The sequence below is a fragment of the Loxodonta africana genome, chromosome 13 (genome assembly GCF_030014295.1).
Source record: "Loxodonta africana isolate mLoxAfr1 chromosome 13, mLoxAfr1.hap2, whole genome shotgun sequence".
Lineage (NCBI taxonomy): Eukaryota > Metazoa > Chordata > Mammalia > Proboscidea > Elephantidae > Loxodonta > Loxodonta africana.
In genome coordinates, this window is record NC_087354.1 from 22,864,920 (window position 1) to 22,880,755 (window position 15,836).

General features: G+C 38.5%; 1 protein-coding gene across 8 annotated transcripts in view; it reads right to left on the reverse strand.

Annotated features, from left to right (window-relative positions):
* CHD2 (chromodomain helicase DNA binding protein 2) overlaps positions 1–15,836 on the reverse strand; it is a 152,607-nt gene that overhangs the window by 64,864 nt on the left and 71,907 nt on the right. For 7 of the 8 annotated variants that reach the window (XM_064267079.1, XM_064267080.1, XM_064267076.1 and 4 more), the window contains 5 exons: positions 11,827–11,862; positions 10,040–10,228; positions 5,536–5,698; positions 4,895–5,047; positions 2,769–2,840 (listed from right to left, as the gene is read on the reverse strand). In XM_064267079.1, coding sequence (XP_064123149.1) covers positions 2,769–2,840; positions 4,895–5,047; positions 5,536–5,698; positions 10,040–10,228; positions 11,827–11,862 — 613 coding nt within the window. The remainder of the gene's footprint in view (positions 1–2,768; positions 2,841–4,894; positions 5,048–5,535; positions 5,699–10,039; positions 10,229–11,826; positions 11,863–15,836) is intronic. The other variant, XM_064267074.1, reaches the window with a different exon arrangement.

A 15,836-nucleotide genomic window follows, 5' to 3' on the forward strand; every position in this document is an offset into this window, starting at 1 on the left:
TATTAAACAACGCTGGAAGCATCAAAAAAAGATGGAAGGAATACACAGAATCACTATACCAAAAAGAATTGGTCAACATTCATCCATTTCAGGAGGTAGCATATGGTCAAGAACCAATGGTATTAAAAGAAGTCCAAGCTGTACTGAAGGCATTGGCAAAAAACAAGGCTCCAGGAACTAAGGGAATATCAATCAAGATGTTCCGACAAACAGATGCAATGCTGGAAACGCTCACTTATCTATGCCAAGAAATTTGGAAGGCAGCTACCTGGCCAAGCAACTGGAAGAGATCCATATCTATACCCATTCCAAAGAAAGGTGATCCAACAGAAGGAAATTATCAAACAATTCCCATTAATATCACACACAAGTCAAATTTTGCTGAAGTTAATTCAAAAACGGTTGCAGCAGTACGTCAACAGGGAACTGCCAGAAATTCAGCCAGGATTCAGAAGAGGGCTTGGAACCAGGGATATCACTGCTGATGTCAGATGAATATTGGCTGGAAGCAGAGGCTACCAGAAAGATGTTTACCTATGTTTTACTGACTATGCAAAGTCATTTGACTGTATAGATCCTAACAAATTATGGGTAACATTGCAAGAATGGGGATTCCAGAACACTTGATTGTGCTTACGGGGAACCTGCACATAGACCAAGAAGCAGTCATTCAAACAGAACAAGGAGGTACTATGTAGTTTAAAGTCAGGAAAGGTGTCCATCAGGGTTGTATCCTTTCACCATACTTATTCAACCTGTACACTTAGCAAATAAACCAAGAAACTGGACTACCTGAAGAAGAACTAGGCATCAGGATTGAAGGAAGGCTCGTTAACAACCTGCAATATGCAGATGACACAACCTGGCTTGCTGAAGTGAAAAGGACTTAAAACACTGATCAAAGACTACAACCGTCAGTACAGATTACACTGATTACATAAATTACATTAAGAAAACAAAAATCCTCACAACTGGATCAATAAGCAATATCATGATAAACTGAAAAAAAGACTGAAGCGGTCAAGGATTTCGTTTTACTTGGATCCACAATCAACACCCCTGGAAGCAGCAGTCAAGAAATCAAACAATGAATTGCATTAGGCAAATCTGCTGCAAAAGACCTCTTTAAAGTGTTACAAAACAAAAATATCACTTTCAGGACTAAGGTACGCTGAGGCTTGGGTCACAGCCGTGGTATTTTCAATCGCCTCATATGCATGCAAAAGCTGGACAATGAATGAAGAAGACCAAAGAAGAAGTGATGCGTTTGAATTATGGCGCTGGAGAAGAATACTGAATGGACTGACGTTAAGAATGAACAAATCTGTCTGGGAAGAAGTACAGCCAGAATGCTCCTTAGAAGCGAAGATGGCGATTTGTTTCACATACTTTAGGCATGTTATCAGGAGGGACCATCACTCCCTGAAGAAGGACATCATGCTTGGTAAAATAGAGGGTGAGCAAAAAAGACGAAAACCCTCAGTGAGATGAACTGACACAGTGGATACAACCATGGGCTTAAACATGGCAAAAACTGTGAGGGTGGCACAGGACCAGGCAGCGCTTCATTCCGTTGTGCATGGGGTTGCTGTGAGTCAGAACTGACTGGACAGCACCTGACAACAGCATGTGCTCAGTGCTTTACGTTGGTTATCGCATTCAGTCCTCACAGAAATATTCTGAAGTACGTACTAGAATTATTGTGATTTTATAGTTGAAAAAACATAGAGGAGGAAAAGGAGGGATGGGAATTAGACGATCGTTAACATTTTTAGCAATTTAATTACTCTTATCCTTAACCATTCAGAACCTTGGTTCTCAACAGCCTTGTGCCCAAAGCCCCTAAAGCAGAACTAAAATTTTAGGCTACAGAAGTAGCCAGGATATTACAGTTTAAGTAATACTATCTGTGAGTCTAGAAGCAGAAGGGATACCATTCTTGAGCATTCTTGAGCAACAGACACAGACACTAAAAGTTGTTAGAAGTCTTAAGAAAGCAGGAAGCAAAGTCTGTTTTAAATACACAAAACAGTGGCCCAAGCTCCAGAAATTCTAACATTCTCTTGGAAACACTTCTAGCTCTCTCTACATTGCTACAGCTTTACTGACATTAAACCTCTTCTCCCCCACTTCTCTCAAATCCTATGGCATTTAATAGTTCGATATGCACAAACTATAATGTTACCATAGTTTCTAATTTGTTCTTGTCCTTAGTAGCTCTATAGATGCTTCAAAACCAAAATACTTTACAAGGCCAAATCTAAACTGGACGCTTACTGGTTGAAAAATGTAGCTGTTAGCTAAAGCAAGAACGTTACGCCACATGGGACCAGGAGTCCAACAAATGAGATGTGGTAGATGTTGTTCTCTACCCTCAGTCACCAAAAAAATACAGATCAGAACCTTCTGTGTTACATACATGTCAAGTTAATGCTACTGGTCAGCCCTCCCCCACCTCCCATCCTTGCCTTGCCGCTCTCCCAAGCCCGAAATTTGGTATCTGGAAGCCATCAGAGAGAATACTCAGTTGATACCAGAACTATCATTTCATTAATAAAGACCAGAGAGATAAAGAAGCACGCACCTGCCTCCTGGGGTGACAAACTAAACTAACAGGCATGTTCTATGGTAGGGATTTCTCATTCCCTTCTCAAGGCAGAAAAACTGCCCTGTAAATTGTTCCTTCAACAGAATGCATTAAGCTGGAAAGGCTTTCCCCTTGATCCAGAGCTCAAACTGCCCAAAGAACAAAGCCATGCATGGTGTACCTCAGACCCGTCTGCATTGAAGTGATCCAGTGCCTGTTTTCGGATTTCTCCCTTGATGGAACCATCCAGGCGCTGTAAAAATACACCACAAGAAAATCATAAGGCAGAAAGGTCAGCTACACCAGAATAGAACACCAGGCTTGCAACCTTTTATCACTCCCAACACGGAGTAAAAATAACCAGAAAGCACTGGCAAAGGGCTGCCAAAGGGCTGTCCTTAAGCAGCACACCCTACTTGACCCAAGCTCTCCACTTATAGACTCGAGGTCATTAGCTTCTGATTCACAGGGCTCTTAGGTTTACCCAAGGATCAGATGGCTGCAAGGACCTGTAAGGGGAAAGACGCCAGCCCAACTTTTGCTTAGAGGCTTTGTTTGCTTCTACATCTGTAAATACCTAATAGTTAGCTCCTGAGAAAAATGATATTCTTACCTAATGTGGCTAAGAGCTTCAGGATTATTAAGTGCTATACACACAAAAAAAATTATTTACATAATTTTGTTTGGAAAACATTTTGCCACAATATTTTAAAAAAGTTAAAATTGATTATACACCCCAGCTTTCCCAAAGATTACACTGTGAAATCAGTGCAAATTGTACTGGGGAATTCTATTCAACCAGCCAAGCTATATCTTTAAGAGAGCCTCTGGTATTTAGTAGTGGAATAGAGTTCTTTTCTTAGAGCACATGTCAGTTCTAGGTGCAAAACAATGTCACCATAGCTAAAACATATAATATGTAAGACAAATCCTGAGTAGTTATTGCCCACATACTGTACATACAAAGGATTTCTCACTCTTTGGAATCTTTTGCACATTTCTTCCCTCACATTTCCAAGCAAAATACCTCACTTTATAGAAGGCAGAACTGACTTGAGAGGTGACGTCAGCTGCCCAAGGCCCAGTGACTGGCTGGCAGCAGAGTCTGGAAGGACCTGTTATCTCCCCACCCCAGAGATCTGCCTACCAGACCCACAGCTGTGTAAAAACAAGGTCAATCACATATGGGAATCTGCTTTCCTCTTCTCACTGACTATCAGAGCCTTTAAACCAGAGATATGCCTAAATGGCAGTTTGATAGTCTATATTTGACAACAGAAAACTTATATGTCTTCCTTTAAGCACAGATTAAGTCTATTACCTAAAAGTCCCTGATTAGACAAGATAAATCTGAATGGACTCCAGCTCAGTTATTCCCTAGAGAGTAATGTAGTCTTGTTTCAGTTGGTATCAAATGATTAGCTAGAACTAAAAGTTCACGGGGGCCAATACACTGAGAAATAATTGTCTTTTTACAGTGTGGTATTTTTTTTAATAATAACCACAATGTTAAACTATATTCTAAGACAGCTGCTGAAAGACCACGTAAGGTATTGTGGATATAACAATGCCTCTTAGGATATTTTGAAAGACGCTGTTACTGAGTCTTAAAGCTTGGCCTTCCTAGAAGACAGTAACTGCCTCCAAATTTCTTCAATATCAGCAAATTATGAGTTGATCATAGCGTCACAAAAATATTACTGCAAGACTCAAGGTAAAGTGCATACATATTCGTAAACGGATCAGAGATAAATTTCCCAAAATCTAACAGAAAAATATCATTATGCTGAAGACATTCTCTTTCCCTATAGAGATAACCAAATGAACAGGAAATCCTGGGAGAAGGGAAGCCATGACCACTTGCTTCAGAGATCAGCAGGTGCCCCTGTTCTGCTTCTTCCCAGGCTCACAGGCAGGGCCAGCTTCCGCTGGGATGCGTGTACAACACCGTCACCTCTTATTTTCTTTCTTCCTAGGATTCGGGCTTCTAAAACCAGGTTCACACTTCTGTCTTCTATTTTTACCACAGACTTGGAGATTAAGACATTATCTACTCTAACATTCTTTTCTCTTGCCCAATTTTCCTTTCTCTAATTAAAAAGAAAAGAAAAAAAAAAAGAATGATCCCCACATGACCATTTTCATTATATAGGGTAGCCTAAAGGCAAAGGAGTAAAAACTAAGATCCTCTCAGGAAACCTAATCTCAATTTAGGATTGTTTTCTACTTTAGGACAGTGCTGCAAGCAAGGCACACAACCCAAGTTGAGAGAGAGAGAGAGTGTGCACAATTACTGATCATTCTTACCTGGAAAGGATAGTGCTTAATAGTCAGGTATTCTGCCAAGATATCCAACATTCTCACCATCTGGGAGAAGATAAGGACCCTGTTCCCCCTTTCTCGAAGTCTTGTCAACAGCTTATCTAATAGAATCAGCTTCCCACTGCTCCTGATCAGGGACTAAAAACACAAAAGACACTCTCATCATCATGTTCAAACCCACACTTCAGCCTGCCCTTCATCTCAAAGAACTCACATTTTTAAAATCCTCTTTAAGCTTTCAGAAGCCCTCGGCAATCTGACTGACCAACAATTCCTGAAATGCTCTGTGACACTGTGGAAACGCTGGTGGCGTAGTGGTTAAGTGCTACAGCTGCTAACCAAGAGGTCAGCAGTTCAAATCCACCAGGCGCTCCTCGGAAACTCTATGGGGTAGTTCTCCTCTGTCCTATAGGGTCGCCATGAGTCGGAATCAACTCGACGGCGGTGGCAGGGTGACACTGGAGTTTCTACACTTTTCCCTAGTTATTTAACTTCTCTCACCTGTTCTTACAGCTTCTTTTTGGTGCTTCTTGAAGAACCAGTAAGGAGGAAAAGGACCGTTATTATCAAAAGTGCCTTACAGAGAATAAACGGTTTTTGAGAGAGTAATTAGAACCAGAACACACCAGAAGAATCTCCTGGCCGTTTTCCCTCTCGTTCTCTTCAGGGGGTTTAATCAGATAACAGTGGTTGCAGCATTTTTTCAGCTCCATCACAATATTAAGGAAACCTGACGTGCTGCCTCTTGTTCCTTTGGCAAGAGCCTTGTAATTCCTGGTCAGAATCCACCTGCAAGTGAACATGATACTGATGTCATTACATTCCAAGAAGCAGAGGGTGCCACGAGATTGTAAGAAACAGCAGTGTTACTGAAAAACACACCAAAAAAAAAAAAAAAGCCTACAGAAAGTTTAAACAGAGGAAGAGATTTTATTTTGCATCTCCTCCCACCAAACCAGGCCTCGTGTCTCCAGTCACATTCAGCACGTTGATCATTCCACTTAATATTCCAATGTCACTGAATACCACGGCTCACAGGAGTATTAAAAAGAAACAATAAACGTATGCGTATACATACACACACGAATTGTCCCTTAAGTACTCTCTACTGCAAAATGAAATAAGCTGCCCAAAAGGTGTAACTTAATATAGAAGATATGTGCCCATTTTAACTGTTGTATCTGAAACAACCCAAATGTCCTACAATAGGGGACCAGTAGAATAAACAGTGAAATACCACGCAGTTTGTCTGTGTGTGTGTGTTTGTGTGTGTCTTTTAAGTGAAAGTTTATATAGCATGTTAGGTTCTCATTTAACAATTTTTATACAACTTGTTCCATACACTGGTTACATTTTTCACCATGTGTCAACATTCTCATTATTTCCACTCTTTTAGTTCAGTTTCCATTAATCTAGCTTCCCCATGTCTCCTTAGCTTCTCATCTTTTTTACAGGGTAAATGTTGACCATTTGGTCTCATATGGTTGATTAATTTAAGGGAACAGAGTATTCACAGTTGACACTGATTATTTTATAAGCCAATCTCCTATTTTAATAAAAGGTGACCACCATGAGTGGGAAGACTATGCAGTTTTAGAAAGAAATAAGGAGCATCTTCAGCACACTTCATTAAGTAAAAAAAGTTAGGGTACAGAAACATTTATATAGTATGTGACCATTTATCTAAGAGGAGGCAGACAAAAAAAGGCAAAATGTATTTGCTTATAATTAAAAAGAAGATTATAATTTTTAAAATAAACTACCATTACCTATGGAGAAAGAGGAACCAGAATGGAGGAGACAGGGACTAGACATCTTGGAACATACCAGGTTTTGTAGTTTTGACTTTGAAATTTAAAGACTTATATAACAAAATTAAACAAAGCAGTCCCAGAAAATGAAAAATAAAATGAAATGAACATATATATCCAGTTGGTGGTCTAACCACCTAGAAGAGAAACTATCTCAAGTGCTTTAAGACTCTTGTCCATTTCTAGTGGGATACATCTTAACAATTAAATTAAAAAAAAAATACTACAATAAAAAAATCAATCTGTTTCTGCTATTCATATTGTTGATGGTAGTTCTGGCACAGTTACTCTAAGACTGTTGCGTGTACAATATGAATTAGGTTGGTATGGTTAAAGAACTGGGATTTATGATGAACAAAGTCAAATAAAAGCTCTGTAATCCTGTATCTTTAAAACCAAGGAAAGAGATTTCCTAACTCTGTCCACTAAAAAGGCCTGCAAACACATCTATCCCAGTAATACGGTATCTAGAGTTTCTTGGATAAATGGCTGGCTCTAGTTCTGGGGCAGAAAACGTACAAGATGAATCTGGAACGTATTATCATTTCCAAAAAGCAAAGAAGCAATCAAATGCTACTAGGACTATGTCAAAAGGACACATAACCAACTTGAATAAGCTCCCGCTGGCTAAAAATAAGACAATTAGAGAATAAGTATGGGTAATAACTGCAATGGAATGAAATGCAAATTATATTTAAATCTACAAGCTCATAATCATGTCAAAATAAATCTCACTGGTCAAAATCTTTGAAGGAAGCTCGATAACCCATTTTTTTTGCTTTTGAAAATGGTAAAAGTAAAAATTAAAAATCAGGCATTTATCCTGCTTTTCCTATATGCACTACTCCTTAGTTGACATGGGGAAATTTCTTTTTATAGATGTATTCCAGCTAATAAATGAAGGAGTGGTAAAATTTAACTATTACCATTTTACAACCACTAATGAATTAACAGGAGCCCTGGTGGCATAATGGTTAAACGCTCGGCTGCTAACCAGAAGGTAGGCTGTCCAAACCCACCACCCACTCCACAGGAGAAAGATGTGGCAGTCTGCTTCTATGACGTTTACAGCCTTGGAAACCCTGTTGGGCAGTTTTACTCTTTCCTATAGGGTTGCTGTGAGTCGGAATGGACACGATGGCAACAGCTTTGGTTTTAATGAATTAATGATTTAGGCAATGTTCAATAATAGCTGCTAACATCCCAAAAAGAAAGACAAAATTCTGTGAAAGAATACATCTTTGAATTGTTGAATCAAAGTCGAATCAAGTCTCTAAACTTATGAATGTAAAGGAAATATACAGTTCAGAGAAAAATGTTAAATGATGTTGTGGAGCTGAAATCAGCGAAGTATGGGCTGCGAGAAAAATCAATAAAACATAGACTCAGTTTCTTCACTCAAAAAATTTACAAAGACAGGAAAAAAAAGGATGGTGAATAATAAAAATAAACTTGAGACATAGCAACTAATCATAGCATATGGACCTTATTTAATTCAAACAAGCGAAATTGTGTATGTATATGCATGCACGTACATATGTATATATACCTGTTGCAGTCAAGTCCAATTCATAGTGACCTTATAAGACAGAGTATATATACGCATATATACGTCTGTGTATATACATGGTGGTGGTGGCTGTCAGGTGCCATGGAGTCGGTTCCAACTCATAGTGACCCTATGTACTACAGAACAAAACACTGCCCACTCCCCTTCGCCATCCTCATGATCATTGTTACACATGAGCCCACTGTTGCAGCCACTACATCATCCACCTTGTTGAGGGTCTTCCTCTTTTTCACTGACCCTCTACTTTACCAAGCATGACGTCCTTCTCCAGGGACTCATCCCTCCTGACATCATGTTCAAAGTACGTAAGACAAAGTCTCGCCATCTTCGCTTCTAAGGGGCGTTCTGGTTGTACTTATTCCACGACAGATTTGTTTGTTCTTTTGGCAGTCCATGGTACATTCAATATTCTTTGCCAACACCATAAATCAAAGGCATCCGTTCTTCTTTGGTCTTCCTTATTCACTGTCCAGCTTTCACATGCATATGAGGCGACTGAAAACACTATGGCTTGGGTCAGGTGCACCTTAGTCCTTTAAGTGACATCTTTGTTTTATACACACACACACACACACACAGAGCGCAACCAAGAAAACATAAACACTCACTGGATACTACAGAAACGTTAAGGAATTATTGGTTTGTTTACGCATGATAACAGTACTGAAATTATGCTTACCAACAACAAAAAGAGTCCTTAACCTTTCAGAGATCTATACTGAAACATTTATGATATGTACCTGGGATATGCGTCAAAACAACTGGGGGAAAGGGTAGATACAAGGGAACATACAGATGAAAGAAGGTCAGCCATGATCATTGCTAAAGCTGGATTACATGTGCATGGGTATATCCTATTTTTGTATGTATTTGAAATTTGCCATAATAAAGTTTTTTAAAAATTCAGGTAGTGTTAGGCAAAATGACCAGGTGGCCATTTTGGAAATTAAAATCTTATTTTTTATTTAGTTGTATTAATTAATAACAAGCAGGGAAAATTATCAGAAAGATTACCAGGCTTCTAACTTAAAAGACCATGACCATGACTTTTATGGCAACACTGTTAGTTCCAATTATTCCAGTTCCAACTTTAAATCATCAAAACTAAAGTTCATGACAAGCACATTATGTATGGCTTTCTATCCCAAACCCAGTTTTTTAGCTTTAACATAATATAACCTAAATCAAGTACGCCACCTGCCTGTCCACCTGGAGCCCTAATGAAGGGAAAAATATTCACTCTGGCGTACAGAGTTGAGTACTTCTTCTGAACTTCCCCAACCGCCCCGTGCATGCCTCAGCTACTGAACAGCACACTGCTTCAATTACTTGTCTGCAGCCTGTCTTCCCCATCACACAACAGGGAATATAAACATTCACCTTTAAATGCCCAGTATTTAGCAGAAGGCCTGACACATTGCAGAGGCTTAATAAATGATCAAATAAATGGTAGAGAAGAAATATGTGAGTAAGTGAAATATACCTGTTCAGTGGTAGAAGCATTAACACTGAGTTAATGGATACTGCAGACCATTTACATAGTGAAAAGTCCTGTGCGGCTAGCTTCTCGTTCACCCAAATAAAAAAAGCAAGAATAATAAAACTTCCTCTTTCTGAATAAAGTAGTACTTAATTCTAAATGGAGACTTCGTTGGAAAAAGCAGTTTATTTGTCAAATATCTACCTAATATTTATCTAATGGTACTAATCTCAACCCTATTCAGGCCTAACCGAGGTAAAAGAACTTACTTGTAATACTGTTTCTGAAGGGCTGACATTTCCACCCTGAGAATCTGTTCCACTTTGGCAGGAAGGGATTTCTCCACATCTTTCTTGACTCTTCGGAGAAGAAAAGGCTCTAGCACTTTATGAAGACTCTGGTAACCGTTCTCTCTCCCTTTGCCGTGGTCTTCTTCGAAATCTTCCCAGAACTCAAACCTAAGGATAAAATAGTATATGATTACTTACACAGAGAAGAAAAAAGCATGTTACAATGAAAATTTCTTTGAAAATAAATTTAATAAAAGTAAAAAAACCTGTGAAAACTTCATCTTTCCGACAAGGAAAGCAGAATAAATTACGCAGTCACTAGCTCTTGAATACAAGAGAAGGGAAAACAAAAAGGGAAGGTAATAGCAAACTCAATCCACTCTGCCAGTTTACACTGGACAACAGCAGGTTTCCATTTCTAAGACTGGGTCTAGAGTTTATAAAATATTTCGGTATATCATGCAATTAGTATATAAAAAAACATAACAAGTTTGCCTTATGAAATAGTGTAATTTCTTGGGAAAGTTAAATTCAGAGGTGACAGAATAACTAGTGACAATAGTATTACAGCTGTCACCACTTAAGGACAAAAGTTAGTCACATAATTTCCATCAATAATCATCACTGTTCATAAATTAAAAAGTTAATGGATTATAATCACAGTAAACAAAATTAGAGACAAGAAGGTCAATAAAAGTTATCCAAATTTTATAGTAATAGAATTTGGGTACACAAATCTTATTAACTTTAAAGCTTGCCACCCATAATAATTCTGCCTAAGCTCTAGACATAAAACTTTCTAGTGTACAAATCTCATTTGACCATCTTTGGTGGACAAAAGGATCTGTGGCAGAAATCCAAAATGGGATATCATGATTAAATTACTCTCAAAAATAAAAAAAGAAGGGAATTTATTTCATGAGGATTAAGAAAAATGTACACGCCTTGCCTCTGGGAAACCAGTGAAGAGCTGAAGACCTAGCTTAGTTTTGTGTGCAGACTGAAGCTCAGGAAGCGAGGGCATGACAGTCACTGAGGCCAGAACTCGAAACTCCATCACTGCCCCACAGTCTGCTCTGTGACACCAACAGGCCCTACCCTGATAAGGCCTGTGGAGTTCAGGACTAACAAACCCAAGTGACTCAATGTTATCTACAGCTCTGTAAGACTCCAAGTATACAGGTAAATGCTCTCTGGTAAGACGAAGGTCACAGACAGCACTGCCAACGGCACGACTGCAGCCACAGAGCCAGCTGTCATTTCTGAACTCAGGGGCTGCTAAGCATGTCATCAAGTACTGCTAGGAAGATCAACATCAGCCTCAGTAACACTTGTTAATGCCTGGAATAATCACCTTCAGGACAGACAAAATACTCTTTTGGGGGAGAGTTCTAAAAACATTATTAATGCCTGATAAACCTGAGGTAAGTTGTATTTTGCCACACTGTTAGGCCTATGAAGCAAATACTCCAAAAACAAAGAATAAAATAAACGAGGAATTAAAACCAAGAACTAGTACGAGGATTAATAGGAACAACGTAAACTATGCTGTCTCAATGCCGGGGATGGCAGCTCACACACGAAATGTGTGAAGCAACTGGAAACCAGCAAGGACTATTACTATACAAGGCTTTTTTTTCTGAATACTTAGGAGACAATTTCAATAGACTTTTAATTTACTTAACACGTACTAGAATTTATTAAAACTATACTAATCTAGGAGTACCTGGGTGGTACACAAATGGTTAACATGCTCAGCTACTAACCAAAACGTTGGATGTTGGAGTCCACCCAGAGTCCATCTGAAATGTTTGAAAATGACAATGTTAAAAAAAAACAGTTTTCAAAGAGAAAAAAAAGCTTTCTTCCACAGAAAAACACTGCATCTCTAACTCCAACCCATCATTCCACAGGAACTCAATTGGCCCTAAGGAAAATTCTGGATGACACTACCCAAATGATCATCTCTACTAGCAAAAATAATTCAAAGTTCCCCTCCTCAGTCATGAAAGTGAGAAGAATCCATAATTATTTTGAAAACATAGCCCATGCTGGGTGGAATGTCAGTTGCTTAACAGCAGCAAAAAAATTAATTATGACCATTTAGGAGAAGAAAATGCAGGGGCACCGCTGTCAGGCCTAGCTTTCAACAATGGATTATCTCATATAACAAAAGCAAAATAGCAAAAGACAAAATAGATCAATGAGACCTCATAAAAATTAAAGACTTTTATCCAAAAGCCTTTATTTACCAAAAAAGTAAAAAGCCAAGCTACTGACTGGGAGAATATCTTTGGAAACCGTATATCCAACAATAATCTAATAACCAAAATATACATAAAACTTGACAACAAAAAGACAAATAACCCAATCATAAAATGGGCAAAGGACCTGAATAGACATTACACCAAAGAAGACTTTCAAATGGCCACAAAGCACACGAAAAGATGTTCAGCATCACTACAACCTACTGGCGTCGAGTCGTTTCTGACTCATAGCGACCCTACAGGACAGAGTAAAACTGCCCCACAGAGTTTCCAAGGAGTGCCTGGTGGATTCGAACTGCCGACCTTCTGGTTAGCAGCCCTAACTCTAAACCACTACACCACCAGGGTTTCCTTCACCATCACTAGAGAGATGCAAATCAAAACTACAATGAGATACCATTTCACTCCCACTAGGATGGCTAAGATAAAAAAACAGAAAACAACAAATGTTGTTGGTGAGGCTGTGGGGAACCCTTATCCATTGCTGGTAGAAACATAAGATAGTACAACTGTTGTGGAAACCAGTGCGGTGGTCCTAGAGCCATGAAGATTGCATGAATCCCTGCAACTATTCCCTGAGTTAAGCTTTAAACCGTAAACCAAAAATATCTCCTGAAGTCTTCTTAAGAACAAACAATAATTTAGCTTGACTAGTAAAAAATGTCTGCCTCGAACATTATGCTTTTTAAGAACTATCTCTATAGAATCAAATTAACAACAATAACTTGAAAGATTAGACAGGAACCTTAGGTGGCAGTGAATTTATGTTAACGCAGGAAGACAACTCAGAAAAAGAGGGTGAAAATGGCTGCACAACTTGAAGAATGTAATCAGTGTCACTAAATAGTACAAGTAGAAACATGTAGAATTAGTGTATGTTTTCTGGTATATGTACTCAACAACAAATAAAATTTTTTAAAAATTATAACAGAGGCCTTGAAATGGCACATATAAAATATTTGCTTAAATTTAAACAAAAGCAACGAAATGAGTGACTGAAGAACCAAAAACAGATGACATAGAAAATAGCAAAATGGCAGACATAAATCCAACGATAGGAATAATGATATTAAATGTGTGATTGTGCTAAATACTCTAATCACAAGGCAGAGATTGTCAGGTTGCATAAAAAACAAAGACCCAACTACACTCACTTCTGACTTATCAACATGGATAGGTCCCAAAGACCAAGTCGTTATGCGAAAATCAGCGTTACGTGAAATATTCATGATTTCCTGCCCTAGCCTCCCCTCCTTCTCGGCCCCAGCCCTCAAAGTTGGGCAGCCACAGCCCCTCTGTACTGCACTGGTCACAAGCTTGCCCTCACTCTGCTTGCCAGAGTCCAAATCCATGCTGTGGGCTGCTGGCTGGGCATCCTCGGCTGCCCAGCATCCCAGCTCAGGTCCCACAGTGCACTTGGTATGGGAAGCAGGGCGGTGCGCGCCAGCCTCGGCCAGGGGCGGCTCCAAAAGCACGAGAGCAGTAGTGCAGCCCACTGCCTGTGCCTTGCTCCTGGTGCCTGCCTCACGGTGTCTGTGCTCAAGGCAAGCACAGGTCAGAGGGTGCAGCGCACTGGGAGACAGCTGGGAGGAGGGTGGGGAGGCACAACCCGGGAGAACCTAGAGTGTCAGCACCCCACAGGTTCAGGACTCAGGTTACATATCCCGAGGGTGGTGTCACTCCTCCCTCTACGTGCCCTGGACGCAGTGGGTATGGCAAGGGTATTTGGGTCATTAATGCACAAAATAGTCAGAGAGTAGATTTTTTACTATTGTCCTAAATGCGAAGTGTTGGATAACAAGATAGTCGATAAGTAAGCAGTAGGTGTATATACCGTCTACAAAGACACATTTTAGAAGCAAAGAAAGAAATATGTTGAAAGCAAAGGCTGGGAAAAAGTTTATCATGCAACCAGTAACCAGAAGAGAGTTAACAGCTATAGTAATATCACACAAAATAGCCTTAAAGAACAAGAAATATTACTGGAGGTAAAAGGGGGCACTTCGTAATGATAAAAAGGATCAATACATCAGGAAAATACAGCAATTACAAATGTATATGCACTAACATCAGGACCCCCAAATTCATGAAGCAAAAACCGACAAAACTGAAAAGAGAAGTAAACCATTCAACAACTGTAATTATAAATTAAAATACCTCACTCTCAGTAACTGACAGAACGGCTAGATAGAAAGTCAGCAAGGATATACACTATTTGAACAACACTATCTTATTTAAAAAAAAAAAAAAAATTTTTTTTTTTTTTAATTTTTTTAATCAACCATGCTGACTTAGTGGAGATTTACTGAAAACTAAACTACAGCAGCAGAATACACATTCTTTTCAAGTGTACATGGAACATTCTTCAAGACAGACGACACACTAGATATAACAAGTCACAATAAATTCATTCAAAGCATGTTTTCAAACTAAGACACAGTTATATTAGAAATCATTTGGGAAATTTCCAAGTATTTGGAAATTAAACAACACACTTCTAAAAAACTATACATAATCAAAACAAAAATCACAGAAGAAATTAGAAAATATATAAGAATGTATGAAAGCAAAAACACAGCATTATCAACACTTACGCAGGTAAAGCAGTGCATAGATAGAAATTTATACCTTTAAACATCTATACTAGAAAAAGAAAGGGTCTCAGATCAATAATCAATGCTTCTACCTGAAGAAAACAATAACTGAAAAAAAAAAAAAGAACCTATTAAATTAAAAGTAAAGGAAGGAAACAAGATGAAAGCAAAAATAAATGAAATAAAAAACAAAAAAAGTAAGAAAAACCAATGGAGTCAAAAGTTGGTTCTTTGAAAACAAAAAAAAATGGACAAACCTGCAGCTAGACCGATGGTCAAGACAAAGAGGCAAGACACAAATTATCAAAATCGAAAATGATTTTTGATCTCTATCCATCCTATAAAACTTAAAAGGATTACGAGAGAATGTAACGAATAATTTTCCGCCCGTAAATTAGGCAGCTTAGATGAAACGCACAAACTTCTAGAAAGATATAAATGAACAAAACTGAGTGAAGAAGAAAGAAATCAAATTAGTCATTTAAAATTTCCCTACAAAGAAAAGCCAAAGCCCACATGGTATATACTACATGTAAAGGAGAAATAATACTGATCTTACACAAATACTTTGCTCAGAAAATAAATGAGGAAATACTTTCCAATTCATTCTATGATACTGATACCAAGGCCAGACAAAGATATTACCAAAAAGGAAGAACAAAAGTCAGATCGATATCCATCAAAAACACAAATGTAAAAATCTTTAACAAAATATTAGCCAACCAAATTCAGCAACATTGAACTTCATGACCAAATCAGACTTATCCCAGGAGTTTACGTTTGGTTTAGCATCCAAAAGCGATTAATGTAAAATGCCATTATCAGTAGAATAAAGGACAAAAAACACATGATTATCTCAACAAAAAAAGAAAAAAAGCATTTGACAGATCTAATACCCATTCATAATAAAAGCTC